Source organism: Antennarius striatus, chromosome 16 (assembly GCF_040054535.1).
Source record: "Antennarius striatus isolate MH-2024 chromosome 16, ASM4005453v1, whole genome shotgun sequence".
NCBI classification, from domain to species: domain Eukaryota; kingdom Metazoa; phylum Chordata; class Actinopteri; order Lophiiformes; family Antennariidae; genus Antennarius; species Antennarius striatus.
The window spans coordinates 10,932,146-10,949,392 of record NC_090791.1 but is presented as its reverse complement, the minus strand read 5'-3'; the positions used below and the strand labels follow the sequence as shown (position 1 = coordinate 10,949,392).

Genomic DNA, 17,247 nt, shown 5'->3' with positions numbered 1-17,247 from the left:
GCGTTTCTGCGTTCTGCTGCCCCCTAGCAAAGAAGGGTGGAATTGAAGGGGGCATTGACCATGAATGAAAAAAAGAATAATAAAATAAATATTACATTATTTCTTGAGAGAAAAGTGCATTAAAAACTTCCAAATGTAATTAATACATTTGAGAGTTTTAAGTGATGTTGTCAACATTTTATAATTTATTTTATGCTGGTTTAAAATTGTATTTATATTTATCGTATTTAAAATTTATACATCATGTGTCTACATGTCCAGGGACATTGTAGGTTGACTGTAACTTTTTTGTTTCCCTTTTTTCTATAATTTTTTTTTAATTTTTCTGTTTAGTTCATTTTGTGGATATTTAGTCAACCATGTTGCTCTCATATTTTGGGAATACAGTATGTGTCATGCTAAGGTGTACAAAGCTGTGGTGACACCAGCGATATAGTTTGGTCTAGAGACAGTGTCACTGAGGAAAAGACAGGAGACAGAGCTGGAGGTAGCAAAGATGAAGATTCTGAGGTTCTCTTTGGGAGTGACCAGGATGGATAGGATCAGGAATGAGTACATCAGAGGGACAGCACATGTTAGAGGTTTTGGGGATAAAGTCAGAGAGGCCAGACTGAGATGGTTTGGACATGTCCAGAGGAGAGATAGTGACATGTCCAAGCAGGATAGATTCTGATATTCATCAAGCTGCTCAATAGCACCTAAACTGTGGGTGCGTGTGTGTGTGTGTGTGTGTGTGTGTGTGTGTGTGTGTGTGTGTGTGTGTGTGTGTGTTAAAACATTAATGGGTTGACATAACTGAGAAACATTGAAAAATGCTAAATTAAACAACACCATTTTCATAAAAGTAATTTATTTGTGTTGGTCATAGTTTCAACCAACATTTTCCCCACCAAGTGTAAAATTCAAAAATTAAAAAACATTGCACATTGTTCAGAGGTTGTAGCCTGTTTTACATTACAGTGTCCACTGATGGTTGTTTGTTTAGACACAAAATGAGATTTTTCAATGACAATTTGCTGTTAGAAGTGTGAGACAGGACATGAGTGTCAGTTAAAAGCAAAAATGAACTACAGTACACACGATCCAAACGGTGGCAGGGGGTTAGCTGAGGACATGGTTCAAGACGCTTCTTCATAAAACACAAAGATGAGAGTCTGTGCTGGGAGCAACACACTAGTGAACAGCGTTCCAATAGTTTTGTTGCTGGTGTTGGCAAATGCTACGATCTTATCTCCATCATTGTTTGAAGATTCTCTGCAGTTCATCCGTTTTACTTGATGCTGGCTTCAGCTGGATTGGGAAACAAGAGTAAAGTGGATTCACACAACTGCATTTCTTGGTGTAGTTTACATGTTTGTGTAGAGTTTGATTAGACGGCAGAATTCCCGCATCCCGATGTCCCCAGACTCTGCCCCAGTCAAATCCAGACTATAGATTTCACATCTAATCTGTAAATTGACATGTTTGCTATATTTCTGCCCTTGCTTACTGTTGTAATCCTGCGGTGTCATGGGTCGCTGTATGACCTGTCTGAGGGCATCCAGCCACTCCTTCTGATCGCTCTCCTTCTCACACATGAAGACAAACTGTCTGGTAGGCGTTTCCATTTTAATGCCATACTTCCACTTGTTTCCTCGAGCGTGTTTTGGGACATGCTCCTTTGCAGTGTAACCATTGCTCTCTCTGCCCATGAAAATGACTCCTAACTCCACTGCATCCTATATTGACAATAATAATAATAATTCAAATCCTATATTGTATTCACAATAATGAAAAGACTCTTATAGTCGAACATGAAAAAAAGGTGAAGAACAAACAATTTTTTTCCTCACCAGCTGACCCTTGAAATAGAACAATGTTCTTTTTTGGGAGTCCAGAGTAAACCACCTCTTCCTGAATAGATCATTTTGCTGTAAAAACAACAACATTTAATGTCACCTCATTACGTTTTTCTTCATATTTTGTTCTTTAACAACTTACCAATGGTCCTGTCTTTTCCATGTATCCCTCTTTCAGGTAGTTTCTTGTTATCTTTGGTATAAGCTGACAGAAATAAATAAAATAGCTGAGAATAATCTGATGTAAGTATACTGAGTTGAGCATTAAAAGTATATGCTTAAGTGCACCAATTTTTTAGGTATAACTGAAAGGTGACCCCAAATTTTGTCTGTTTATTGGATTTTAAGAGTTTTCATTCCAACCTCTTCATCGCTTCCAGTCGGGTAGGCTGACTTCAGGTATGCATAGCGGACAGCACGGATGGCATTGTACCACACAACTATTTCCTGGAGTAGAAAAAGAACACACCCTGAGCTTCTCCATACTGCATGACAGTGCAGCGTCTGCTGCTTCAGTTGGTCATGAAGTCACCTCAGGACTCTGGTGATAAACATAAAGGTTCCTGGTGTGGTCTCCTTCAGGGTAGGAGATCTGCAGACCACAAGGATTACCAATTTTTCCTGGTTGAAAGGTGGCGTTTAGATCCTTAATGGAGATTACAGCTTTGGGGCCTTTGGATTCCTAGATCAAAAACATATACATGTGTACTTCTGGACTGATTCAAAGGTTGCAAGGTGCAGTGCACCACCCCAACACATGAGAGTTGTGGATGAAAGTCTAAACTGAAATAAAATTAAACTTTTGGGGTCAGTTGTCATAAACATGTTCATGGTCATGATTTGTCTCAGGAATATGAGATTTTGTCTGCTGAGGACTCACGTTTTCCTTGTTAAAGTAAGACAGAGTGAATGCCTTCTGTGACAGCACAAACCTCCTCTTCAGAAACCGCATGTTCTTTTTTCCTTTCTTCCATAATATACCTTCATGGAAACCTGGATTCAATTCAAGACATTCACTGTGTCACATGTGCTGAAATACACATAATCCTTAGCAATGACAACCTTGCTCATTTTCATGTCCTAACTGATTTGTTATAGAAAACAGATTAATCTCTTATAGGAACCAAGTAGTTAATGTTAGTTTTATAGTAAGAGTTTTAACTTCTGTAGAGACACATTGGACAACATCACCTGTGGTGTATGGAAGGGGTGGGTTCTTGGGTTCTTCTGTGAATTCCATTCGGTCATATTTAGCTTTAATCCACTGGTCTCTTAAAACACTGATGGTAAAGGGCAAACAGGAATATATTCTCCGCAAATTCCGATAGGGACAAATAAAAATCAGCTGCAGTATCACCATAAGATGATTTATTCAACTTTCATTTAGCAGAAGAAACTTGTCCATATTTCAATTTTAGTCAGGAGCTTCTCTTCACTCTACTTTTGTGGTACTGCCCTGTCAGCACTCTGAGATTGTGATGATGTATTATCTAAATATAATATAATAATATTAATTCATGAAGACATGGGCTGGTCACAAATTGTTGTACTCGTGCTAACATCCTACAATACCTACATATAGTCATTTTCCCGGGGGCGGTAGTAGTAGGCTGGAACAGCTCTCTCATAAAATGCTTGAGCGCTGGCATTACCGCTGGATTTCATGAGCTTCCAAAGAAGAAATACAAAGATTATGGACATTTTGTCCTCTAATGCAAAAAATAATATGGTGGCATAGAAAAAAGAAAAACAAACAAAGAGAAAAACGTGACGTACCTCCACCAGCTCATCCTCCCAGATGTCCATCTTTATAGATCTGACCATGTTGGACAAGTTGCGGTGGGTGTTGGAGCAGTTCAGACACACAAACAAACCCAGACGGTAGACTGCCCAGTCTGGATCTGAGGTGCACAGAACAACTGGGAGTCCATCTCACATTTTAATAACAGAGGTGCATCGATCGCTCAGCTGGCTGATTGATCTGCACTTAATCATGCAAAAGAAAGATGTGACAGTGTTCAATGAGCTGTATGAAAAAGACACAATCACCTTAAGACTGACTCTCTTGATTGCTGGTAATTACATTTGTTTGATGATCTGTTTGCTTTTGTTTTCTGTTGCTAAGCAGGATTACAGGAAAACACCTCGATGTAATGCCTTGAAACTTGTTATGAATGTTGCATACAGCCAGGAAACAAAAACCACAGACAGTTGGTCTTCAGCCAGATTCAAAGATTTCCGTTTGAACATGAATAACCCTTCATAGAGCATTTGTTGAAATACTTTGAAATTTTACAACTCAATCTTATAGTATCATTAGAGGAGAAGACAAAACTTTATTTCTGTTGAAAATGTTTTTCAAATAAAATGTCAATGCCATCTACAAAATCAAATCACTAAAAATAATCACTGATTAAAAGACTTTTCATCTTTTTTGTGTTAGTTATGCAAAAACCATTTGGTAAATTTTCGTGTAAATCCACGTCAGAATGTGATAAAGAAAGATCATCTGGCGCTGAAATTTTATCAATGGCTAAATGATGGTTTCTCTTTGTCTTTCCAGATCACCTGGAAACTTGTCTTCTCCAGAGCGCACCAACTCTTCAAACGCAGGTTGAATTTATTAAAAGTGGGTCCTCGGTGGAGGCTCCGCTCTGGTTCTAAACGATAACTCAAACTTCAGCTAAACGAATCGATTAATCGATTAGAAAGAAGAGAAAGCGTGTGTCTGACTGTGATTTACACCACCAACCAGATGAGGACTGTGTACAATAAACTACTTTTAAATGAAATGAAAAGAAGCCCCGCACATGATCGCGGGTTCACATTGGGGTCGCGACCCGAGAACGGGCATGGATCTTACCGTGCGCACCGCAGTCGGCGCACCGGCTGTTTTCCGGCTGCTTCGCCAGTTTCAGTATAATATTAGCATTTTTCTCGTAGTTTGCCATGTCGCTGCAGTGTTGGAGTCCACCTCACACGGCGAGTAATCTCACGGTTGATATCAGACACGGGGATCTCTACGCGCACATAGCGCAGCGCATCGGACGAGCGATCCAGAAGGAATCTGGAATTTGAGGCAGGTCGGACTCAGATGTGTGAACACACAGCTGAGCTGGAGCTGCGGACAGTCTACCTGTCATGTGAACGCTGCTGATTCGGATTAACACATCTGACACGATATGAAGCTCGCGTAAAACCTGTCAGACCGCTGCGTAAAGTTAGTCAGGACGAGCTGCAAAACGACATTTTTGTCCAATATTAAATGTGTTATACTTCTGCCATGTGTGTTGTATGAACTATTTTTGTTAAAGTCAATGCCATACACACTGGTGAAACTACTGGCAAAAAGAGACAGATTAACTACATGTTAATGTTTTTTTACTCACCAAACCACTGACATCAAAAGCTTCGTGACAGACAATTCTGTCGTCAGAGAACTCAACACTTGGTTGATAATACTTTATTTGTTCACAACAAAACCCAATGTGAAAAATGTTCATAAATGTATAGCTGGGAAAAAAAATCAAATAAACAGTATTTTTAAAATAACTGAATATAGTGAAGGTGATTTAAACTTTAGTCAATAGTTGTCAGATATTTATAGAAACAAGATCCCAAGTGTATCAACAGTATTTTACAAATAGAGGAAATTTCTATTTTACATGTAAATTTCATGCAAAAAATTGATACAAAGTTACTAATCAAAAGCAATTCCTACTTGATAAAAACAATTTGTAAATGATGATTCACCAAATAAAACACTACTGCACAAATCAAATACACACAGCTTATTATCACAACAATCCTATAAAGTATTGATCATCAGTGCACCTGTAGAAAGCACCAGAGACCCCATCTGATGTAACACAGTTGTGTGTCCTTCAGGTGTGAATTCAGTCATTTCCATCTTAGATGGAACAGCTGGAAGACCCACAATTCATTGTTCACACACATCTGTTTGACAAGCCTCCTCATCTACTGTCCAGGTAAGGATCAGATCAGTCAACAATGATTATATTCTGGCTCAACACATTCCTTCTGCCACAGCATTACTTTTGCATTTGCTCCCTCTGATTGAAAACAAATGGGCCTTCAAAGTGTGACCAGAGGCCCAGATGAGTGTCAGGCCTGTGTTTGATATTAAGAGTCGAGGTCTGATCTCAGTTTCAGGGGAAATCTTCAGCAAGATGCTGCAGGGTGCTTTTTTCAAGACCCAGGTGGATAGCATCGAGGTAGTGGAGAAACCTGGAGGATGAGATTAATAAAAAGTTTATTTCCATTCATCTACCACTGAAAGCATATATATTATATGAGATGTGTATGAGAACAAAATTGGAGTGCATGAATCCACATCCTGCCCCTCAGGTCAAAGCAACCTGATACTGCTGGCCAAGAGAAAACAAACTGCTGTTTCCTGAATGCTCACCTTCGTTTCAATTTGCCCTGCTCCTTCAGTTGCTCTGATCTGCAGATGGTGCGTAGGGCCGGCATGTAGTCCACTGCAGCAGCGGGTTTGTTACCCAGAGTACCAAACACTCCTCTGAGCATCAGACGCTCCATCACTTCTCTCCTCTGCTCAACAAGCCTGGAACACAATAAGCAGTTGTGTTTTCTACTGCAAGGAAAAGGAGGCCAGCAATCCCGTTTGCTCAGACACACGGTGTTCCTCGTTTGAAACAGAACCTGCGTCTTGTGTCATGTTTCCCCATTTCTCACCAGAGAATGTCACATCAAGTGAAACAGATGCAATCCAACTGTGATGAATGTGTGTCTATTAGTTTAAAGAGACAAAGAGGTGAAGAAAAATCATGATATTCTGTTTACAATAGACTCCTTCTGCAGACTAGGAGTAAAGCAGATGTACAGGCTTTACTTGTCGTGAACTCGGTTCAGGTCACAATTCTATCATCACGAGATGAACACTGCATCGATTGAAAAGTTATTGACAAACTGAAAACAAAGACTCACTGCGGGTGACAGGTTCCGTCCTGAGTGAAGCTGCATCCGACCCGATGAGCGGCCACAGGGAGCGTGAGTTCTGCTGCAGCCTCCTTCCCCAGCTCTACGTCCAGTTGTTGGGATTTGTCCCAGGCGTTCACCACAGACACACGACACTTACAGAAGCTAAGAGCCTCCACGGCGGCCTGCATCTCCAAGGTGTGTTCTTCTCTCATAAAGCTCTGTCTGTCAATCTCAACGCACGTCTCATCCGTCATCCCGTCTTTCACGACCAGCGATATTCCTTTCTGACCACAAGCTAGCAAGGAAGAGTCCACATAGGACATGTCATCTAAGAATTCAGCTATTGACTCTAAACACTGAGAGATGGGTAGTCTTTTCTGATGCTCTTCAGGAGTCAGTGGCCTCCTCTTCACTGTCTTAGGAGGTAAACTCTCTTTTGCTTCCTCCTTTGTCTGAGGAACACCCCGAGGCTTGCAGAGCGACAGAAAACTGTCCTCTGAGTCGGAGTCGGACTGCAGTGCATACTGGTCAGACGCAGAATGCTGCCCCTTGGTCTTCCTCATTCTGCTGGACATTTTAACTGGACTGCCATCATCTGAGCAGTCTGTCTCTGCCCGCAGTGACGAGGTGTGGGATGGCATCTCCTTTGGATGAACAGGAAGTTGATCTTGTGATACAGAAACACCCTGCAGCAGTCTGTGGGTGGAGGAAGTCAGCTGGGAGAGCGGCAGAGATAAAAGCATCTCCAAGTTGGAGTACAGCAGGTCCATTCCTCGCCACCTGCTGTTTGCTAGCAGCTCCCAGCACAAATGGTCCTCCACTGGACGACGACTCTGTTGACAACACATACGTGTCATTATCTTAAATCCAGCACTGTGTCCATAACAAGAAAAATAAGGCCTGCCGACATCATTCCATTCTGTTTGTACTCTAACCAGTGCATGTTTACCTTGAGCAGCTCCCAGACGTCTCTGTCAGGCTCAATGTTCAGCAGCCCCAGCATGCTCTCAGTGCATCTGGTGTCACAGGGAGGGAGAGCTGGTGTCGCATCTGAGCTGCTGGCGACCTCTTCGGACTCTGCTTGAAGAACGGACGAAATGTTTCACGCTCAAAGATATTGTGAAATAATTAGAAATATTTATAGATACCGGCATGTTTATATCAATGTGCGTCCCACCGTCTCCTTACTGTTTTTGGTTGTGTCGCGTCCTCCTCCACTGCAAGCCCAGAACTGCAGCTGCAGTAAACTCTGCCTCATGTCACAACGGGTGAGTCTCAGCAGGGAGTTGATGTCCTGTTGGTCGGTCCTCAGGTCCTCAGCCAGACACAAGAGTCGCAGGAAGCAGCCTGCATCAGCCTGTAGCAGGGAGAGAGATGACTGGATGCACAAAGACTACAACACAACTGATCCTCAAGCCACAACTAAAATAATCAGTAAGATCCAACTGTGGAACGGCAATATCAGTAAATCCTCCTCTCACCACTGCAGGGGCTTTGAAATGGATCTCTTCAAAGTTCCCATCAAACATGGTGCTGAAGGCAGGATCTAAGGAACACAGGATTTGATTAAACTTTAACGTTCACAGAGTATAACAAGATGCTGCCTTTTCATGTTTCTCTTCCTCACCGCTGGTAGTGAGGATAACTGGCCTCTTGGTCGTAGTCATAAATGTCTTGATGGCGGCAAGAAACCCAGAGTCATCATCAAAAATGACATCCACTTCTTCAAACAGGATGAGTGAGGTGGCCGTCTTCTTGTTCTGCTCTTCATTGCCTCTGGGCCCAGTAGCAGCTGGTGCTTTCACTGCAGGCTGTTTATTCTTACTGCCAACCTCACCTGCTTTCCTGGCATTCTTGGAAGCAGCTATAGGAGTGTGGAAAGAGTGAGAAAACAAAAAAGAGCAAAACGTGTATTAAAGTCTTGAAAAAACGCTTCATTAAGGTTACATTATCATACATTATGTTGGTTTATGTGTTACCTGTTTGTTCATTCTTCTTAGTGCTCACTGTGTCCTTATTGCTGGGCTGACTTATTTTGAAGAAGTTAGCTAAAGACGTGGGTGTGAGGCCTCCTCTTTTAGTCCCTCTTGGGGACTGGGGATGTTTCCGGGGGAAGGAAACCACTCTTCGCGGAGACTTGACCTTTCCTAAAAGAAGAACAAAACAATCACTGTCTAAAATCGAACTGTTAGTGTTCACACTGTAGTATTCCTATAATACATAAAGGCAACAACCCACAAAATCAACATACAACAGACACTCTCACAACCTCTGTACGTACTGGGAGAAGATGTGGGCCTTAGAGAACCAGCACTGCTGCTGTTTGTTCCATAACTGTTGAAGTAGGAGGGTTTGTGGGTGTTGACCCCCTGACTGTCCACCTGGTGTGACTGAGTGGCTTCCTTCAGTTGGGACAGAATAAGTCGTCCACTTCGCTGGGATGAAGCATTCACTTCAAACACCTCGGGGGATGAAAGTAAAGTTCTAAAACACTATTCCGTATACATGTATCACACGATGCACCTATAAGATTTCGTACCGTGAAGCCCAGTTCTTGGGCACAAGCGTAGACTGCAGCCGTTTTTCCAACTCCAGTGGGTCCAGTGATGAGCAGAGTGTTGCGCAGCATGTCCTCTCCATCCTGGAAGTCCTCCTCTCCACAGTCCCAGTCCGAGTCTAGACAACAAAAAACAAAAACAGAGTCAAAACAGACATGTACAGCCCAAAAATTATTGGTTAAAAAGAAATGTCACCAATCACTCACCATTACTCTCTTCTTCTTGTTTCTTGTATTTCTGTTTTTTTCTCTCATCTCGGTCTGCACGAAGTTTCCATTCCTTCAACCAGCTGTATAAATAAGAAGGAAGTATAAAGCATTCTGTTCCTGCATATCAACGACTTTGCTTGACTGTGGAAATTATTTAAAAATATAAAGTACATAGAACAAACTTGCAGCGACTGGTTTCATGATGGTGAATTGAAATCAAAGCTGTTCGGTTCCTCACCTGTGCAACTTCCTCACTGAGGCAGCATTGCCAATTATGTCACTGGAGTGCTGAGGTTGATATTTGTCTGTCCATAACATATCCCCCTTCACCATATCTGTAGAACAAACTACAGGAGGAATTTGAAGATTTAAATACTTGTGGTGGAAGACTGGGATTCGTTACCCCAGGTCCAGCAGCAAGCACAATGAATCACATTTATATTATAGTATACAGTTTTACCATTTCTTCCAGCATCCTCTTTCAAAAGGACGACACAGTCATCTTCAGGTGGGATGGGAGCAGCTTTGACTGAAGATTTGGTTTTGTTACCCCCCTCTTCCTCCAAACAGGATATCCGCCCTCGTCTCGTCCGGCCTCCTCTTCTTGTTGGCTCGGGTTCAACCGTTCTAATGTTTTCCTCTGACGAGACGGCTCGTTGCTTCTTGGCCAACTTCACTGACATTTCACCTTCATCAGACATCCTCTTCCTCTTCCCTCCCATTGGCTCGGCTGCCAGGGAGGTGAGAGCCTCAGGTTCTAGTAACATCAAAGTTATATTAAGAATAATTTAGAATTTATGCCAAAATTCTGACCCTTGTTTGGCTGCGATTTGACTGGACATATAAAATTTGAGCTCACATGCAGATTTCCTTCCATTAAATACTGAATAGAGTCAATATGATAAGAAAATCAAGTTGTATAACATTATACAATAACACTACCTGTGGCTGTGCACTGATGTTGGTGATCAGCTTGTCTATTTAGCAAGCGAGTGGCAAACATCTGAGCAGGAAACGCTGGGTTGGAGGTGCTGACCTCATCCGTCAAGCGCTGACGGACACTTTCAGATATTTCAGGTCTCCAGCTGCAATCCTTAAAAAAGAAGCATATAATTTTAAAATACTGAGTCTGATGTTTTATCCTACTGCACCTCAGTGGGAAAGATGTACTCCAAGTGTTTGTGGTTATTTTGTTACTTAGAACCTAAGTCCATGACCATGAAATACACTTAAAGGTGTGTTTTCTATATCCATACTGACAAAGAATGCTGCCAATTTCAAGATAGTATTCCAAAAGTTTATCCAGTTAAGTACATCTCCAAGCTGATAACCCTGAATATTTGGGAAGTGCAGAGGATCTGGTCTTTGCAGTCTTTCAGACATACCTGTTTATGAATAGTTCTTGGGGTCAATTCTGTCTTCATGTGAAAGGAGCCACATAAAAAGGGCGAGTCAAATGTTCGGCACCGAAACTCTTTCAGGTGACTCAGCAGTGAAGACTTGGGCCACAATAAACTCCAAAGAGGGCAATCTGTGACAGCAGCAAAAATAGGGTTTCAGCTGGAAGCCATTCATAACACTGCAGAACCAGGGTATTACCAATAAATATGCTTTGAAAGGAAAGAATAAAGGTCTTTATTGTGTACAAAATCCTTTTTAAGCTGTAGTAATACATCAGAATTTATTTGTTGAATATATTTTAACAACAAACTTACCAATTTCTCATGTACCTCAGAGCAGGACAGCCATTAATACACTAGTCTGTATTTCCATGCGGAACAGCTTACCTTTTGGTGGTTGCTTCACGTGTACAACTGGTTGGAAGGAGGAACAGGAGAGGGAGTATGCTTCTTTGGTGGCAGCAGTTTTTGTGATCTGTTTCCTGAAGGACTCGGGCAAACCGCTCTTCAGGAACTCTCTGCGCGCCCTGAACTGCTCATTGTCCTGAGAGTTTTCAGAGCCCTCGCGGCTGCTGTCATCAAAGACAGAGATCACCTTTGATGCCTTCCATGCAGCTTTGTCTTGCAAAGTCACTTTGGAGCCTTCAAGAAAAATGAGGAGCAAAATATAAATAAATACTATCATTAGATTAGATGTCAATAAAGTCTTGAAGCTGACCTACCTGAGACAGGTCTGGCGTCTTTACCAACAGGCGAGGATTTTCCCAGAACATCATTTAGACTGCGCAAAGACTTCTGGGATTTACCCTTGGCTGAAGCTGCGCCAGTTGCAGGCTGGATGTCCTCAAGGCAGACTATCGAATCCTGACAACACAAACCAACATGCATGGGGGAAAATTGGTGGATATACACATTAATCCGATTTGCATTAATTGTTCTGCTGTGTGATGTTGGGACTTCTGATAAGTGGAGGTTCCTCAAAGAAAACAATCAATGGACTGGTTCCTGTAGTGAATATGTTTCTGTGGGCCTTAATTAATTAAACCTTCAAACAGGTCGTCTGTTCTGCTGGACTTGAACGGTACCTCATCCTCACAGTAGCTCTTCCTGGCAGAGGCCTTGGCTCGCGAGGAGCATCTTAAGCTGCCCTTCACCTCCACAGCAGCTTTTTTACTCTTCTGAATCATTCTCGCTTTCTCGACTAATTTCTTTGCCTGTTTCCTTTTTTTGGAGTTATTTGTCACCTGAAAAAGTCAAATGTACACAAATTCATTATCCTCACTCCATAATTATGACAATGCTCATATTATTGAAAATTGGTCCAATTTGTGAAAAGCGTTATCCTTACCGCAGTAGTCAAAGAGTTTGTGACACTTTCACTTTCATCATTGCTGACACGAAAATTTTTATGGACTCTAGTAAATTTAATCCTTATGACGAAAACAAACACATGAAAAACAGAAAAGATTAGAAAACAACACAGTGTTAACATATAGTACACTGGAATGAAAACACTGCAGTCTAACACAACAACTCTGCAACAAAAAGAAAGCTGCTGATTCCACAGTGCAGTTTGTGATGGTGTTCAAATGTATTGCAATGAACTGACAAGAGATTGTACTATTCTGAAAATTCTCACTGTATTAATCAAGTCTGTTCAACAGCACCACACACTGCATCCTGTGAAATGCTCTTACAGTCAAATCAATACTTTTATAAAACAAAACTGAAGATTAGAAGGTGGAGTTTACTGCAGGACTCTTACAACAGACTGAACTAGTTTTATCCAAGTGTGCATGGTAATCTTACTCAGAACGTAAATGCATCCAAAATGCTGTTCATCATTGTTATAAGCATCAGTTACCTGATTGGACTTTCTTTCATGTCAGGTGGGTTCACCATCTCCGCTATGAAGACTCCATGTTTGGACCTGCGAAGCTTTGTGGAGGACATCTCTGCTGGGCTGTCGTTCTTTGAAGCGATGGCCGCATCCTTCGACTCTCTGTGTTTCCTGGTTTTTCTAACGGAAGCTGCTGGTGTGGCCTCTGCTGCTGGCTTGACTGCAGCCCCTCTTGTGGACCTCAAAGTTGGAATTGAGGGAGTTGAAGTGATGGGAGGCTCCTCCTTTTCATCATCCACCACAACAATCATCAAAACTTTCTCTTCCACAAGAGCAGCAGCAGGCGGGGTAAGGACTTCCTCTTTTTGTGCTTTAGTTGCCTTTCTACTTTTTCTTATTGGTTTCTTTTTAGCTATTTGATGATCTGTTGAGGCGTCAGAGGTTTGTTCAGTGGAAGATGGAATTAAAGCATTCTCTACAGGAATTTTGTCATCATCCAAATCCTTCCCTTCAGGTTCCTTCTGATTGCCTTGGCTCTTACTGATCTTGGTTTTTGAACCACTCAGACTGGCCTGCTTAAAGGCAGCCATGAACTGCTTCTTCTCTGCCCCACTGCACTTCACCGTGGATTCGCTGTCAAGCACAGCCAGCTCCAAATCTTCCTCCTGCAGAACCACATTAGATTTCCGTTTGGCAGTAAAAGAAGAAGGAGGTTGTTGTTGTCCAGTCTCCACAGATGATTCTACCTCTGCAGGACTCCCCACCGTTTTTCTCCTGTTGAATATAGAAGCTACATTTTCAACTACTTTTACATCCTTTTTGGGGGCTGCTGTATGCACTTCAGCCTGGATGGTAACAGTTCGGGGTGAGACTTGTAGAGGTGCCTCCTCAGAACCTATGTGTTGTTTAGCTTTAGGTGTGGTCGACTGGTCAGAGTCCACTTCTTCTACATCTGATGTAATTTTACTCTCATCTTCTCCGTTTTCTTCATCCATGTCCTGACTTTGGCTCCGCACAAAGTCTTCAAATGAGATTGTTACTGTACTGTTGTTTAACCGAGATGTCTCATCCACATTGACCTCCATACTAACATCACACAAGGCCTTTGCAGTTTCATCCTCATCTGGTCCTGACAATTTTGTCTTTAGCTGCTGCTTTTTTCTGGAGTTTTTTACAACAGTTCTGCCCTGTTTTTGTTTGCCTTTTGAAGGTAAAATTGGAGATAATTCTATACCGATCAGCCCCGGTTTAAGTTTGACATCATTCTCACCATTTTCGTTATACTCATCTTTTTTACTGACAGTATTAGAGGCATTACTAACTACTATCCCCTCAGTGACACAAGCCTCGGGACAAAGCTGGACTAGCAGAGCTGCCGTATCGCTGCCAAGAGTACTGCAGCTCCCTACAGCTTCTGCTGCTGAGTCTCTGTCATCACTAGTTCCTTCTACAATGAAGCAGCTATCTTCATCTGTGGCTGTAACAGTTTCAGCTTCCACGACTTTCTGGGCAGTTTTGCTGGTTTTTCTCCTCCGTTTCTGAGAGTACTGTTTTGCTGATCCATCTGGGATGATGCCTTTGTTGTCAAGTTGAAATCCCTGATATTGATCTTTCAACTGTTCTGGTGAACTTGTATTTCCTTTAAAGGATGGAGCCTTGCGGATAAAGTAATCCATTATATTGTTGGAACGAGTTGGAGAAACAGGTTTCTCCGGAGGTTTGGGCAAAGGGGAGAAATAGTTTGTGATTGTCTTGACAACAGGACTGCCACCATCTTTGCGAGATTTCTTGCAAGGCTGTTGATGTTGTGACAAAGTTAGTTAATTATGAAAATACATACATACAATGAAGAGAAAGACTGAAAAACAGAGCTACCTGAGTGTCAAAGTCCTCAATGACCGATGCCATAGCAACAACACCAGCCATCATTTGAACCTCTGTTCTACAGTGAAAGAAAAAAGCTTTATGCAGTGTTCTCCTTTTTGTGCATCTTTGTGTCTTTAACGCACATTTTTTGACAGGGAAGCTCGATCATCCGACAGCGTGCGTCCCTGGAATGCAAGCTTTAAATGTACAGTACTTCCATTCCACAAAAATATTCACAATCTTTCCATTGCTCCACTTAAATTTTGAACCCAGAAATCGCCATTATGTTTTGATCTCTAACAAACTATGAATGAATGAGTTAATTTATTTCGAATAACAAAAAAACCCCAAACAAAAACAAAATAGCAATAACAAACAATAATAAATACACCAAAATGGTGTGAACACTATCCGAAAAGGAGTAGGAAGAAGTGTAAACTTATTAAACTTCTACTCCCTTATTCTCCAAAATTAAAAAAAAAAAAAAAAAGAATTACAAAATACTAGCTGATAATATTTACAGAAGTAAATCAATCATTTAAACTCCATAGTCATAGAAAGATTAAAATAAAATTAAAAAAACAAAGTAAGTAAAAGAGAAAGAGAAAAAAACAAATAAAATAAAACAGTTTAGTGATCAAATGAGGAACATAATCATTATAGACAAAGAGTAGACCTTCAACTGAAAATGTCTTTTAACTGTGAAGTGGGCTGCAAGAACTCTTTAAAATACCTCCCAGATATAATCTTTTTGCATGACCTCTTAAACTGGTTGATGTTGAACTAGCAAACATAAGCGTCCTGTTGGGTTTGTCTGTCTGTTAAAGCGCTTTGAAATGTCTGCTGATGTGATTAAGCGCTATACAAATAAAGATTGATTGATTGATTGATTGATTATCACAATGCCTACAAAAAAGATGCAAAAGTTAGAGCAAAACCAAGTGACAATGAGTGCTTTCTTGAATACAGTAATCAAAAGGTAAAGAAAAAGGGACAGATATTACTGACAGATATTACTGACATGTGTGTGGAGAAGGCTCTGTCGGCTTGGTGCAGTGTCCACAGGACAATACAGTATTTGAAAACCATTGAGTGAAAAGCAAAAAGTGAAGAGAAAACAACAACCCCCAACTGTATTACATCTTTCTCTATTTCTAAAACTTTTTTTGAAATGACGACCAGGCTTTAAAATTTTGATAGAACAAATATATAATTTTACTTTTTTCCCCTTTCTTTTTACTTAGACAGTTATGACGTTGTTATTAACAAAATCATAAAATTAACTGGGTTTTTTTTTAGTTTTTACATTGCACTATTGGCAAAACTCGATCCTTGCGTACGCTTTTACTGTATATTTCTTTTTTTTTTTTATTGCGTATTTTAGTTTAAGTGTTGGCGTTCTGTGCGTTAAAATTTACTGCTTCATGTGGCTTCAATTGTCCCTTGGGGACAAATAAAGTTTTTGGGGTTTTTTAAAAATTTGAACACCAGTTAAAACCACCAGCTGTTGTCTCTGAAAATACTCACAGATAAGGATTTTGTCACTCTCCTCAGCTTCAGAAACTCTTCTTGCCTTTTCTCATCCACGTCTCCGTGTGTTTGACTGCGCCAAAGAGGCAACACTCATCCTGAGAGGGGGAAACTTGAATGCAGCCAGTCAATCAAGTTCTGATGGAATACAAACAAGCTAGCAAACTTCCTCTGCTGCCTCCCTAAAAGCAGCTCTGCTCCTCAAAAAACTGGTACAAACACTTCCCACTGTCCAGCAGTAGACGTAGGAAAGAATAGCAGATTGGTGTCGCCGGTATTTTCTATATATCCGTAGATAACAATCCAAAATGTATGTTTCTAGACGTCTGTTACGCTTTCAAAAACGCGCCAGTATTGTTGTGAACGAAAAGCGCCAAATATACGTGAACTTTGGCACTGCTGATTTCCACCAATCATTGGAAGGGAAATGTCTTCGTCATCGGAAACGTCATCTGCCCCGTGACTGAAATGGCGTCTGGTGTCGCTTTTTCTTGGGAGCGAAAAAAAGACACTGACCCCTGCCGGCGTTATTGTGTTATGCAAGCGATTATAAACACGCAATAAGTAAGTAAGTAAGTAAGTAAGTAAGTCAGTCAGTCAGTCAGTCAGTCAGTCAGTCAGTCAGTCAGTCAGTAAGTATCAGGGAAATTAATTTCTCTGATGGGTTCCATCAGGGAAATTAATTTCCCTGAAGGAGGTTCTCCTTCAAGGATAAATAAAGTTATACTCTACTCTAATTCAATACATTAGAGATGGACGTACAACTGGTCTGCAGTGTAAGTGTTTAAGTTCTTCCAAATGACAGTCGCAAATTATAAATTTTCCATTTATCAATTTTTCTGGCAAACATTAGAAGATAAATTCACTTAATAGTCATTTAGTAAATCTAAATGATTTACTAAATTACCAAAATAGTTCTCAGATTCTGCCCATCATCTCATTAATGAATAAACCATAAATTAAGCCATATACTGCATCCATTTGACTTCTCAGAGGTCATGTTGCTTTTATTTTGTCCTTCAACAATAGGTGCTTGATTAA

At 41.0% G+C, this 17,247-nt stretch overlaps 2 protein-coding genes across 5 annotated transcripts; both read right to left on the bottom strand.

The window, feature by feature from the left end:
* Nucleotides 1-863: 863 nt before the first annotated feature.
* adap2 (ArfGAP with dual PH domains 2) lies at nt 864-4,986 on the bottom strand. 3 transcript variants are annotated; one of them, XM_068337078.1, is made up of 11 exons: nt 4,702-4,986; nt 3,615-3,739; nt 3,415-3,506; nt 3,030-3,118; nt 2,719-2,831; nt 2,371-2,520; nt 2,202-2,285; nt 1,981-2,043; nt 1,833-1,910; nt 1,490-1,718; nt 864-1,290 (listed from the first exon to the last, which is right to left on the bottom strand). In XM_068337078.1, exons 1-11 carry the CDS (start codon nt 4,787-4,789, stop codon nt 1,271-1,273), a joined length of 1,131 nt encoding a protein of 376 aa, XP_068193179.1. In that variant the 5' UTR covers nt 4,790-4,986; the 3' UTR covers nt 864-1,270. The 3 variants fall into 3 exon arrangements, with proteins under 3 accessions (XP_068193179.1, XP_068193181.1, XP_068193180.1); XM_068337080.1 differs by lacking the exon at nt 1,490-1,718; XM_068337079.1 differs by lacking the exon at nt 2,371-2,520.
* Nucleotides 4,987-5,297: 311 nt separating this feature from the next.
* Nucleotides 5,298-16,547, bottom strand: atad5a (ATPase family AAA domain containing 5a). Of its 2 annotated transcripts, none has more exons than XM_068336562.1 (22): nt 16,204-16,547; nt 14,686-14,752; nt 12,835-14,606; nt 12,319-12,400; nt 12,056-12,214; nt 11,693-11,834; nt 11,358-11,612; nt 10,956-11,101; nt 10,513-10,663; nt 10,031-10,327; nt 9,809-9,917; nt 9,568-9,650; nt 9,343-9,479; nt 9,085-9,265; nt 8,783-8,950; nt 8,431-8,667; nt 8,285-8,349; nt 7,992-8,160; nt 7,753-7,883; nt 6,810-7,636; nt 6,268-6,426; nt 5,298-6,086 (listed from the first exon to the last, which is right to left on the bottom strand). In XM_068336562.1, the coding sequence occupies exons 2-22, from the start codon at nt 14,737-14,739 to the stop codon at nt 6,008-6,010; spliced, it is 5,403 nt and encodes a 1,800-aa protein (XP_068192663.1). In that variant the 5' UTR covers nt 14,740-14,752; nt 16,204-16,547; the 3' UTR covers nt 5,298-6,007. The 2 variants fall into 2 exon arrangements, with proteins under 2 accessions (XP_068192663.1, XP_068192664.1); XM_068336563.1 differs by having other exon boundaries at nt 7,753-7,880.
* Between the last annotated feature and the right edge of the window lie 700 nt (nt 16,548-17,247).